Source organism: Microcebus murinus, chromosome 4 (genome assembly GCF_040939455.1).
Source record: "Microcebus murinus isolate Inina chromosome 4, M.murinus_Inina_mat1.0, whole genome shotgun sequence".
In the NCBI taxonomy this organism is placed as follows: domain Eukaryota; kingdom Metazoa; phylum Chordata; class Mammalia; order Primates; family Cheirogaleidae; genus Microcebus; species Microcebus murinus.
Window position 1 is genome coordinate 89,642,925 of NC_134107.1, and position 14,247 is coordinate 89,657,171.

The 14,247-nt window shown below is 35.4% G+C and overlaps 1 protein-coding gene across 2 annotated transcripts in view; it reads right to left on the reverse strand.

Moving 5' to 3' along the window:
• The window catches only part of RDX (radixin), a 73,696-nt gene that overhangs the window by 8,868 nt on the left and 50,581 nt on the right, over positions 1–14,247 (reverse strand). The window contains exon 14 of one of the 2 annotated variants that reach the window (XM_012773755.3): positions 13,606–13,766. In XM_012773755.3, coding sequence (XP_012629209.1) covers positions 13,606–13,766 — 161 coding nt within the window. Of the gene's footprint in view, positions 1–8,215; positions 13,767–14,247 lie in introns of those variants that run through there. The other variant, XM_076002496.1, reaches the window with a different exon arrangement.

Here is a 14,247-nt window from a genome sequence, read left to right on the forward strand (position 1 = left end):
GCTAGAGTGCCGTGGCATCAGCCTAGCTCACAGCAACCTCAAACTCCTGGCTCAAGCAATCCTCCTGCCTCAGCCTCCTGAGTAGCTGGGACTACAGGCATGCACCACCATGCCCGGCTAATTATTTTTTCTATATGTTTTTAGTTGGCCAATTAATTTCTTTCTATTTTTAGTAGAAACGGGGTCTTGCTCTTGCTCAGAATGGTTTCGAACTCCTGACCCTGAGCGATCCACCCACCTCCACCTCCCAGAGTGCTAGGATTACAGGCGTGAGACACCGCGCCCGGCCTCTTTCATAGTTTTAAGTGGATGTAAAAATCACTGCTTTTATAGGTCAAAGATGGTTACTATTAGCAATTTAACATGATTCAAACTAACACTTATTACAATTTGCCTTTTTTTAAAAAAAACTTAAAAGACCATGAAAATTTTGCCTCTTTTTAATTATTCTTCTCACTGCTGTTTGTGTCCTTCCCACAGAAAGTCAGTTCATTAGGGCAAGAACTTGTCACTCAGAGTATGTTAGTGCCTGAAGACTAAGTACACAGTGCCTGGCAGGCACTAGTCCCTATTTGGATGAATAAATGGAAGGACTCCTCCCACCAAAGTTCCTCAGCAGCTCCAGCACATACATGAAGTCTACCCTAACCTCTCCTGAGGAAAGTAACCCAAGTTGTAAGTAGACTTTCCCAACTGACAGCGCGAGCATCCTACCACTACTCAGCACAGCCCCATGCTCAGCTCTGCAGAGGGACTCGGTCTCAGACCACATCTGCTCACATAGCTGATGCCCTTGGTCCTGGCGTTGGAAATTACCCCTAAGGTGTGCTGTATTCCAGAGTCCCTCTGTGAACTCGCATTGAGACCACTGCTGAACATCTACTGAGACATTCTCTTGACCCTAAATGGAAGTGGGGGTGGAAAATGGTACTAGCTCTCCAGGCAATTGCTGACAGCTACAATAACTTCTCTAGCCTTGCTGATGCTAGCAAGACGTTGGTTGCACCCTAGCTCTTTGGATGCCTCTCTTGTGTACTTGCTTCATTGTCACAATTATTTAACTCTTGTGTTTCCTCCTCTAGAGGATGTTTACAATTATCTGTGAACCCTCAGGGTCTAACTTCAGGCATCTAATAAATGTGTAATGAATGAAGAACATTATTTGAATGGATGAAATCATTGCAGCTGCAGATTTACTCTAGATGGCAAATATGGGAGCCGAGTTTCACTTCACTAGGCATAATCTCCTGGATTTGGGCAGGGCTGCGGAGTGGGGTGCATGCTCAAGAGTGTCACCATCAGACATCAGGTGTTTGACAGAGGATATTGCTAGAAAGAGCATTTTCCTGTTCTTTGGAGCATAAGAATTATGTGTAGGTCTGTGGGAAACACTTGCCAGAAGACACTGGACAGTTAAGCTAAGTGATAATTATTCTAACTCCAAAGAAACTGCTCTTTGCAATAATTTTCTTGCTGCCCAAACCAGCAGACACTTTAAGTATTGTAACAGACCTCTCTTTTCCATGTGGCACTGGTGGTCAGATGCTATTCAACTTCCTGTCCTATAGCACACAGTTCTCTCTCCTGAACACACTCCTCTTGCTCTGGCAGTACCTCAAGTTGGCACAAACCCACTGTGTCTCTCCTTACACTTTCCCCTTGGGAAGTGTCATCTAACATTCTATCAGCATTTCAAACTCAAAAAATATTTGTATTCCAAAAAATAAACGTCACAGGCACACCCAAACCTGCTTCAATTTTCTGGTATTTCAATGGCACCACCTTCTGAATCTCAAACTTTACATGTTTTCAATACAAATGGGCAGTTCCAGCATGCTCCATGCCTTTTTGTGCCATCATGTATTTGAACATCAGCTCCTTGTCTCTGGATAACTTTTCCTGCCTTTGCCCCCTGATTAAGTCATCCTGAAAGGCTTGGCTTGGGCAGCATCTCCTCCAGGAAGCCTTCCTTACAGCCCTCTAGCAAGACCACGTGCCTCCCTTCTTCGCTCCCAGAACTCATCCATCCATTCATTTAACAAACAGCGAGCACCTGTTGGTGTTCCAGGCACCGCTCTCGGCACCGAACACACATGTGTACAAAACAGTCAAATTCCTGCCCTCACAGAGCACGTGCATTCTAGTGGCAGGAAACAGGCAACAAACAGTAAAATAGGTAAAATATATATATATAGCATGCTGTATGGTAAGTGCTGTAAACAAAAATAAAGATAATAAATGGGTAAAGAATGCCGAGGAAAGCGCAATTTTAAATAGGATGGTAAAAAAAAAAAATGGCCTCCTTGAGGTTACATTTAAGCAAAATCCTGGAGGTGGCAAGGGAGTGAATTATAAAAACATCTGGGAAAAAGCATTCCTAGCTGAGGTAACAGGAGTTGGACTGGCTGGTTTACAGAATAGCAAAGAAGCAAGTGTGACTTCAGTTTAATGAGAAGGGGAAATCAGTAGATGAGGCCCAAGAGCTGCCACAGGGGACAAGATCGTGGCCACTGAAAAGGATATGGCTTTTACTCAAGATGAGAAACCTCTGGAGATCTTGAGCATAAGTGACATGATCTGACTTACCTGTTCAAGGTTGCTGTCTTAAAAGACCGTAAAATAGCAAGAGAGAAATTAAGAAAATGGAATGGAAGGCTCTTGTGTTAGTCCAGGCAATCGTGTGTGTGGGACAGGGCAATGGCTGTGGAGGATGTAAGAATATGGACATATGACATATTTTGAGTGCTGGGCCACCAGATTTGCGACTGGACTGGCTATTGGTTATGAGAGAAAAGAAGACTCACATACTGGTCAAGGTTTTGGGCTGATTAACTGGAAGAAGGGAATTGCCATTCCTTGACTAAGAACAGTAAATAAGACTGAGGCAGGAGCAAGTTTAAGAAGGGAAGATCTTGAGTTTGGTTAGACATAAGTTTGAGATGCTTATATCCAAGTGGAAACGTCATGTAGAGAGTTGGATATATACATCTGAAGTTCAGGGGAAAAGTTTTGGCTAGAGACCTGAGCATTTTCAGCAAACAGATGGTATTTAAAGCAATGACACTGGATAAGGTCACTAAGAGATGCAAGTGTAGACAGAGGAGGACTGAGACCTGGGAAACTACCATATTAAGAGGTTGAACAGACACATGTAAATTATTTATTTACTGGAAGTAAACTATAAATTCATTACTGCTTAGGACAGACTATGTCTTTTTTTAAATCTCTACATACTTAGCACATGGCCTGGCACACACCCAGCAAACATATGCTGGGCAAGACCTTCTAAGAGAATCACAAATAAAATCCTTAAAAGGTCAACAAAAGACATTAACAATGGTATAGGGTAGGCTGGCCAGTGGCTCACGCCTGTAATCCTAGCACTCTGGGAGGCCGAGGTGGAAGGATCACGTGGAGTCAGGAGTTCAAGACCAGCCTGAGCAAGAGTGAGACCCCGTCTCTACTAAAAATAGAAAAAAATTAGCTGAACAACTAAAAATACATAGAAAAAATTAGAGGGGTATGGTGGTGCATGCCTGTAGTCCCAGCTATTTGGGAGGCTGTGGCAGGAAGATCACTTGAGTCCAGGAATTTGAGGTTGCTGTGAGGTAGGCTGATGCCATGGCACTCTAGCCTGGGCAACAAAGTGAGACTGTCTCAAAAAAAAAAAAAAGAAAAAGAAAAAAAAAGACATTAATAATGGAATCCAAAAGACTTAGTTACAAATCCTAATATCCACAATACTAACAGATGAACAAAATTACTATGAAAAACAAAATGACAGAAGTTACTATTTATTAACACCTTCAGTATGCCAAAGGCTATAAACAAAGTATTCCATGTTTGCTATTACAGTCAGTGCTCACAAGATGAACAGTGTCACTCTCATTGCACAGATGGGAAAACAGGCTCAAAACAGCTGAGTGGATTCTCAAGGTCACAGAGCTCGAAGTGGTTGGGCCATGATTCAAACCTGATGTGGGAATCAAAAACTCATGCAATTATTTCTATATCATGCTCACATCTATCCCAGTCTCTCTCAATGTCTGTCAGACTATGTATCTAATATACTCTGAACTGATAAAAATCCTGGATCTAGCCATCTGCAATTAAAAAAAAATTTGTTGACAAGGCAGGAGAATTTGGGAAAGGATCCCTGCATCTCTAGATTGGGAATCACCACGGGCTACAGTCTGTAATTTGACTACTCAGTTTATGAACATGCCCAGAAAAACTATGCATAAACAGCTGTCAGGGATCAGAACTCAGCAGAACTGAGTGGCTGAAAGAGCAATGGGAAGATGGTGACCATTATAAACTAAGTCCATCTGGGTCCCTGTAGCACTCAAATGTAGAATTTAGTGTGACTCTCAGGGACGAGGAGGGGGAAGAGGGAAACCACAAAGATCCGATGTTTCTTCTATCTGATTAACATGAACTATCATTAGCACTTTCAAAACAAATCTAGGCTGTATCCCCCAAAATATTTGTGGCCCAAGAAAATCACTTAAGAACTAAGGTCAAACTTTAAAGGCACAATATTTGATCTAAAATGTAAGCTCTAAAATGAAAGGACATTTTCTTAACTTCAGAAAGAAATGTCGAAAGAACAAGCATTGAATTAAAGTGGCCTATCTGCCAAGGTTAACAGTGAAGAAAAAATAAATAAATAAAGTGGCCTAAAGTGAACTAAGTGACCTCTCATTTCCCTAACTTCTGCACATTTTATCTCAATTTTTCTTCTGGCACTTACTACTTTACTTTCTAGTCATTAACTTGAATCCATGTCTTAACTCCTTTCCTTTACAGCATCACAAAATCTCATCTCCCTTCCTTAACTCGACAGTGCTTTGCATAAATAGCAATTGCTCTGTAAATCACTGAATGACTCTATGAATGCATATTGATATATATCTTATTTTATAGAAAAGGGAATAAAAGCCATGCCTTTTTGTCTCCCATTTCAGCATTCCTTTCATAACACCATTACACCGAAAACCTTTTAAATATCTAATGTATAAGAACTAAAGCATAATGGCTCAAAAACAAGAGATGGCAGAGAACATTTTCCTACCTGTATACATCACACAAGTCATCTATAAGATATACTTCCTTATAGTCTTCCTAATGCTTGAGTATATTTCAAAAATTTTCATACCAATACCTTCCTCTAAAGATGCAAAACTACTTTTCCAATGGATACACAAACTTTGATACAGTCTATGTCCCCAAATTCATTTTAAATATCCTTAAAATATCAGCTTATGCTGGAATCAATGTGGCCTAGTACATCAAACCATATCCAAGTGATTAGGTTCTGGGTTCTAATTCCAGGTCTTATATTGTCTAGTACTAAGTTTTTATAAAACGGAGGCATCCTCTCAGGTTATTTTAAGAATTCATATAAATTACTAAATGATAGTGATTTAATTATATTTTGCACCTATCACAAAAACATTTTTCATATTTATAATCAACTGCTTTTAAAAGATGTTAATATTTTTTGGAAATAAATAGCAGGTAGTTTAACCAACCTAAAGGTTTTAAGAAACCCAAATGAGCTACTGTCAAGTACAATTGCATATATTAATGAAATAATTAAAAGATCACTGAATTATGATTTAATTTTGCATATATTAAAACATTTTGTCTTTCAATACTGCTTTTAAAATATACAAATTAAAATGTTACAAAATTCTACATTGAATCTATATACTAATAGTAAGGCATTATATTTCAGTTAGCAAGGGGAAAGCCATCTACTAGTAACTTAGATTACCAAAAGATATCTTCCTATATTCGAACATCTTTATGGCCTAAAAATTGAGAACTAGATTATGTTAGGAATTATCTAGAGAAACAAAATAAGAAGTAAAATAATCTGAGATATCATTTCAGCATAAAGAGATGAATCAAATCATACCTCTAGCAAAAGCTAAGTTGATGGGCATAATCAAATATGGTTCTCAACTTAAAAAAAAAGAAGCTATAGAAATTTCCAAAGTGAGTTGTTCAAAGCTGTCACAGCCAGTAAATAATTGTGTATGTATGTTCTAAAATAATCTTCACTGATTGTTTTGGTGAATATAACCCCTTATAACGAGCTGAAAGAACTAATTTTTCAACTTCTTTCAAAAAAACCATCAAATTTCTTCCAGTCACTACATTATTAGCATCAAGTGAGAGCAGAAAGGAGCATGATAGAACTGTTGTTATAAGCACCACTCTGAGGCAACAGTTTTTCAACTATAAACCAGTATTAATTATTCAAAAGTACACAGATACTAACCCTTAGTTAGGCACTTCAGTTTTGGGAAGACAATGCATCTAGAAGTGTCCATAATCTGGTTCCAGAGAAATACTCTGAAACAGACAATCTGATTCAGAATTATGAAATCAGTTATAAAAACTAGGGTACAAGAGAGTAAGACTTGGAGTTAGAACCCAGAACTTAATCCATTTGTTCTTAGATGTCTTTAAGTTCCAGTTCTTTTGTGCCACTGAAGAACTCATCCCCAAAGGGTTATGAATAAAAGAATAGCAACTGTGGTCTTAAGTGTCCCAACAGAGGTCCTTCCGAACATAAGAAAAAAAATATTACTTCAAACATGAACTATATAGCAAATATGAGAGCAAATTATATCTAGACATTTCCTTTAAATTCTCAGAAGGCAGTAGTGTAATTCATTCCCAGCCCACAGCCTTTCGTTAGGCTAACTACAGTTTACATAATTCTAGTATGCTTTCTTTATCCTCTGGCATTTTGGAGTATACTTTACATAGTGCCATCGATTTTCTTTTTCTAGCAAGGTTTAGTTATTGTTCCCTTCTGTAGCTGTGCCTTCCCAAAGCCACCAGCTGTCCCCAAACTAAGCCACCTTAGCACAGGATTCAAGGCTCCATAAATTCCCTCACACTAGCTTTACCATCCTATAGTCAGTGCACATTGATGCACATTTTTTTCTATTTACTTTTCATCTCTGTAGAGTCCAGAGACCTTAACCACTAAATATATTATCTGTTTACTCTACCTCTTTTTTTTTATGATAGCTTAATTAAAAATTATTTTTCCTCTTTATAAAACAAAAACCAAAAGCACAAGCAACAAAAAAATAAAGTGGACTTCATCAAAAGCAAAAACTTTTGTGCATCAAAGAACACTTGATAGAGTGAAAAGGAGCCCTGGCTCCTGCCTGGGTGGCTCATGCCTGCAGTCCCAGTTACTTGGGAGGCCAAGACAGGAGGACTGCCTGAGTCTAGGAGTTCAAGACCAGCCTGGGCAACATAGTGAGACTCTGTCTCTACAAAAAAATTTAAAAATTAGCCGGGCATGGTGGCATGCACCCATAGTCCCAGCTACTCCCCGCCTCCCCACCTACTGAGGCAGGAGGATCACTTGAGCCCAGGTGTTCAGGCTGCAGTTAGCTATGATTGTGTCACTGCACTCCAGCCTGGGCGACAGTGTGAGACTCTTGTCTCTAAAAAAATAAAAATAAAAAGAGAGTGAAAATGCAACACACAATGTGAGAAATATTTGCAACCCATATATCCAAGAAGGAATTAATATCCTGAATCCTGAATATACAGAATTCCTAGAACAAAAAAGTAAACAAAAGATAAAACTTGAATAGACATTTCTCTAAAGATGATTTACAAATGGCCAGTAAGTATGTGAAAAGATACCCATTATCTTTTATGATCTGGGAAATGGATCTTAGGAAAATGCAAATCAAAACCACAATGGCGTATCACTTCACCATTAAGATGGCTATTATCAAAATGAAGCAAACAAAAGCCCAGAAATAACAACTGTTGGTGAGAATGTGGAAAAATTAGAACCCTGGTGCACTGCTAGTGGGAATGGAAAATGGTGCAGCTACTATGGAAGATAGTATGACAGCTCCTCAAAAAATTAAACATAGATTTACCATATGATCTAGTAATTCCATTTCTGGGTTATGTACTCTAAAGAACTAAAAGCAGGAAATCTAACAAATATTTGTACACCAATGCTCATAGCAGCATTATCAATAGTCAAAAGGCAGAAACAACCCAAATGTCCATCAACTGATAAATGGATAAACACAAAATATGGTGTAGACATACAATGGAATACTATTTGGCCTTAAGGAATAAAATTCTGATACATGCTCCAACATGAATAAATCTCAAAAATATTATGCTAAGTGAAATAAACCAGACACAAAATGACAAATATTGTATGAGTCACTTTTATGGGGTACCTAGAAATGTCAAATTCATAGAGACAGAAAGTAGAACAGTGGTTACCAGGGACTAGGAAGGAGGCAAAACGGAGTTATTGTTTAATTGGTACAGAGTTTCAGGTTGAAATGATGAAAAACTTCTGGAGACAGATGATGGTAATGATTGCTCAACAATGTGAATGTACTTAATGCCACAAAACTGCATACCTGAAAATGGTTAAGATGGTAAATTTTATGTTATGTATATTTTACCATAATAAAAAATGAGGATTCAACTGAACACTAACTCTATTAATCTCTTCAATATTTAATACAGATATTACCAATTACTATCCTTGACTGGTTTGTCAGTTGGGTATAAAATAAATCTTCCCATAACGTTAGAAAAACCTTTATAACTAAAGACTATATCTTAGGATATTTTTATTAACCAATGTTTAAAATTTGGTCTATGAAGTGAAAATTAAGTAATTTATCAGAAAATAAGCATACTTGAGAAACCTATGCTGAGTATTCATATTCTCTATCAGTTACTAATTTTCCTGCTATTGATATTCCTTATTTTGTAGCAGTGTCCTTCATCTCCTAAGTGTTATCACTGAGACAAAATAGCTAAAATTTAAAAGTGAATAATCATATAAATGGAACAATGGCATATGGGATTCAAATGCTAGACTTGAATTTCATAGACTTTTCAATATAAGTAAAAGCAAAGGGAAATAGATATTAACTTATGATTTCAAGAAATACATGCATTTCTAGGTCTAAAACATCTTATTTAAGTTGTAAAAATAGGGATATCATGGCATACATTATAATAAGCATAAGAATTTCATATAATAAATATGTTTTATAAAAAGGAACTTTTCCAAGGATAGTCACATAAATAATCTCAGAAATTCAGTTTCCATATTTCTAGGAAGATGGACATTTGGCTATATTGATTTAGTAAAGATAAAAAACTAAAACCAGTATTCACTATTTTTAAGAGCAAACTAAATAACATGCATAAATACCAAAACAAATCAAAAATTTAAATGACCATTAAATAAAAGTGAAAACAATTAGAATAGGGTAATTAAAAATAATAAATTACACAAATGGAAGCAATTGGCTAGCTACAAGCATGGAGGAATCTGGGCATACAGATAACATGAAGCAACAATATGGCACTGCCATTTTGAAAGAAACGATATTGTAATAGATAAATGCAAGTGATCTAAGAGCTAAGATAAATTACTTGAAGGTCCATATTTTAATGTAGGCCAAAATAAAGGATAACAGTCATTCTAATCTTGTTTCTAAGTCCTCGAATATAGCAGGCACTTATTATTGGCTAAATGAAGATCATTAAGTAAGAACATGGAGCCACTGAGTAGCTAGGATTCTCCAGAGCCAAAACATAAACCTGATTGCACGGGATGTGTCATGGTGTAATTATCTTAGTCATGATCTTGAACATTAAAATTCTGCACAAAATAATAATGGATATTTCAACTACAAAGCAGTATATACTACCCCAAACTCTGTACCACAGGAGTTTAAGGACAGAGTAGTGAGGATACAAAGTAAATAGTCATGATCTTTCCACAGGGAAAATGGCAGCTCTTAATTTTGATTGATGGACATACTAAGATGGTCTACTGAAGAAAAAATGGGAGTTTAAATTATTTAATTAGAAAAGCCAAGCATAAGAACGTGATAGGCTTTGACATATGGAACATTATTGTGAGCCAATTTTTCTTAGCCACCAGTGTGGAATGTGAGGAGTCAGATTGGCCAAACATTTGATGAAGTTATCAAAAACATCTGCAGAATCCTGATCTTTTGAAAGTTTTGGAACACTGTCACTTTACATGATAACGCACACTAGAATATTTGATAATCTCCTAGTTAAACAAAGAATGAAGAAGGCACAAAATAAAAAAAAAAATGGTAAAGTTCTGTTAATTTATAACAAATTTAAAGACAGGAATTTGTCTACCAGTGGAATTTATCTCCACATTTAACTGTTTTCCCTTATTCGTCACATTAATATCTTGGCCTTGGTTTTACTCATCAGCTCAGCATATTAATGCTAAAGAAATTCTTTATAGTTTAGTTTCAAGTTTTAACTTTAAAAAGACTTTTTATTGTGCCTACTTAAAATGGGATGCTTTTGAATTTAAAAAGTTTATTTTATTTTTCTTTCTAAAAACATTTAATCAACAAAGTGATCAAAAGTAAGATAGACAGTGGTGGGAAATCTTTTTTAAATCACAACACTAATAATGAAACATTTTTCTAATGATAATCAAGAGCAAGTTCCACTAAAATCTAAGATAACTTTGTAAGTGATAATTCTAGTTCTTAAAAACTCTGATTAGATATAAAGCAAAATATTATATAAAATTCCCTTTTCTTTTCTGACAGAATTAAAGTAATCATTACCTGACCTTGAGAATGGAAATAATAAAGTGACAGTTAAATATTACTATAAACTGAGAAGATCCTTGGCTTTTACTATTTTAGAACAGATATCACTTAAGAATCATGTTAAAATTAGTAAGAAGCTTTTAAAAAAGCAATTAACTTCTAGATTTATGGTAACTGCTCTGTAACAAAGCTTTAAAATAAAAATATATATTTAAATAACTGCACTTAGCATATAGTTCTTTTAAAGAATATGAAAATTTTAGTAGTGAGATGAATCAATGACAAGAAACTGTTATCTCCCTCAGGAAAAAGAAACTAAATACTATACAATAAAAGCAATGACTAGAAATCCTAAATTACTTTCTGTTGTCAAGACAGTCAATTTAGTGATTTTTCCACAGAATTAATCACTATTACTTCCATACTAAAAGAGGTAAAATTTTGGGGAAAGGGTTAATCTATGAGAATTTTAAAAGTTTTCCTATCCACTTCTCATTTTTAAGATGTGATGATTCATGGCTCTGAAAGATTATAATGATCAGGAAATATACAGGAAATCCATGTCAAAAAACAACAGTGGACCTTGAAGGCATGAGCTTTTGTCACTTTATTGTTAACCAATGAATATTATCCAAAATTAGAGATGTAACTGTAACTTAATTGTACAACACAAAATTATGCTAATGGCAAAAGCCTACTGGAATTTATCAAATACTTATTAGTGTATTTTTACATTGCTATATGAACATGTGCTCTCAATTGCTAATGATAAAAGTTATAATTGGTTTAATCCCTATGAAGACCCATAATGCAAATGGTTGTTACTGTTTAGAAAAATTCACACAGCTTTAAAAATGGATTAAATCCATTTTAATCCTAATCTACAAATAGATTTATAAACAGCAAATATAACTGGCAAATTTTCAACACTGTATCAAACTGATGTAGCAATGGTAGTGCACACAACTCCAATGGAAATCCAGATTTTCACTTATTATGGCAATTGTTTTAAGGTGAACATTTATGTTTCAAAGTATGACTAGTAGGGATCCACCATTCCTGTTCCTCTGATGAACAAGTAGAAACATTCTCTTCGATAGGGTTTTGAAGCATGTGCACAACCACAGTACAACAGTCACTTCAAGGTTAACCAGTTATCTTTTGTCCTACAAAGTCCAAAAAATATATTAAATGCAGCCTTTCCTTTGTATAATGTCTGCCCAGATTAATCCTTTTAAAAGTCAGCAAAATCAAAAAAGCACAAGAGATATTTTCAGACACAACTTGAATCTACTGTGCATGAAAAATGTTTAATAAAATGGCAATTTTAATAGATAAATGTAAATTTGAATGCATAATACCAAATGGAAAGTAGCTGAACCACACAGAGAAAACAAGGCTTTCTGTATCTTCAAATCTAGGTGTTTTTACAACAAAGAAAATGTTAGAACATGTGAATATTAGGAACATCTTTCTAACTGGAAAGATTTCTTCAGTAAGATTTAATTGAAATTAATGTAAACTAAAATTATAATTTCTAAAATAGGATTAACAAACCAAATTTAAGTATTTTTATTTAGAGACTGAAAAAAAATAAGCATAGTGATTTAGAAACCAAATATACTAAAATGATTATGTAACTATCATATCAAGAAATGAAGGTACAGACACCCTTCATATGCTACAAGAATAGCATCTCTCTCTCTACACATACATACATACACATATACACACACTTCCTCAGCCATACAACACCCCTCCAGGAAGATAGTATATCAGTGAGAGCTTACAATTTTAATACAAATCAGAGCCCCACAGTTTGACTCAACAAAAAGGCAGTTAAAAATTCAGCATTCTAAAGTATTCTGAAGGAAAATGAAATTTCAAAAGTATTCCTAAATGACTGAGACCACCACTATGGAATATAAAACATATAGCTTACACACTCCATTGTGTTTTAACAACCAGTCATCGCAGGTGTAGTAGTGAGGTAGTGTTACATTACTGTCCCCTTCTTGGGACTGTTGTTTTCATATGCCACCGTTCCAGAAAGATCCAGGTTTTTTTTTTCAAATGATTAAAGACAATTACCAACAAATGTAGTTTCGTTTATTAATCGTTTGTTTTTCTAAATCAATCTATGAAAGAGCAAACCTTTAAAAAATCTTTCAGAGACTATTTTATCAATAAACTCTCCTAGGAACCTGCTGTCTACATCTCTGAATCGGCAAACAAAGAAAACCATCGGAGGCTTATAGGAGATGAAACACCAATCGATTTAGTTGTCAAAGATGACTGCAGTTAAGTAAGCAAATATCAAATATCCAATAATGGAATTAAATTGGGATTTAAAAAACTTAACCACCAATTGTATACTATACTATTAAATATTCTAATCTCTTTCATGATTCATAGCCATCTTCTACACAATGATCAAAAGGACTGTCCACTCTGCAACCTACCATCATTTTAAACACTGCTTGATCTCTATGATGGCAGAATTATGGCTGTGGGCATGGCAGGATATGAGAAGGGCACACTGAGAAAATGCTAAGTGAGTGAAAATGTGGACATATATGGAAGGGGCAAGGAAAACACTCATTAAAATGTCACCATTATCCTTTAAAATGTACAAAGTGCTCAAACCAAACAAACACATTTGTCAGACATGATCATTAGTGTTAAGCTTCAACAGAAAAAAAAAATGGAAAGTGAAAAATATGAAGGGGGGTGATGGAACACCATTCTCCATTCCCTGACCCAAAAGAAAATGAAAATCAAGCATGACATCACACTGCCTTAATGTTGAAGAGCTCCCCTTAAATTTGTCTTTTAGCCACCACAGTCAAACTGATATAAGTGCTTTGGCAAGGTGGGATGCATTCCATGACATCTGCAAAGGCCTGCTTTTCTCTGTTGGTGGTTCAGCTTATGAAGAACATGTATGCAAAATAACAGCTCTCACATTGCTTCAAACTCATCAATACGCTGCTTTGTATTGCCTTGTCGGATTTGTCGCAGAGTCTTGTACTTATCACGGCCTGCTTTAACATTCTCAGCATGAAGAACATCATTTTGTGTTTTCTTGGTTTCATCTCTGGCTTGGGCTAGTTCTGAACTTAATGCCTATATTTAAAAAATAAGAAGTATGACTATTATATTTTTCTCAGTTTTAAAAAATTCATGAAAATGATTTAAAGATGCAAAAATACATATACATATGCCAAATCTACTAAAATTTCCACTGTGAAACTTTTTTCTCTGAAGTGTGTTTGTTTTACTTTTAGTAACAGTGATGGTAATGGCAAGGAAGGAATATCCATGGCCTTTAACAACCAAGATATTTTGCATATTATTCTAAATTTCCTTAACTTTCTCACCCAATACTGGAAATGACTTACAAAAAGTTCAATGAAGCCATTTTAGAGTAACATTACAAGATCTAAAATGTATACCATGAAGGAAATCTTCAACAAAGTCTTAATATATTTATTGCAAATATTGCCTCATTTTCTTTTACTAATATTTAAAGATTTCACCAATTAAAATATTAGATAACTTACCAGGAATAAAGGCTTCATATTAAAATTCCCTATTTTGATCTAAT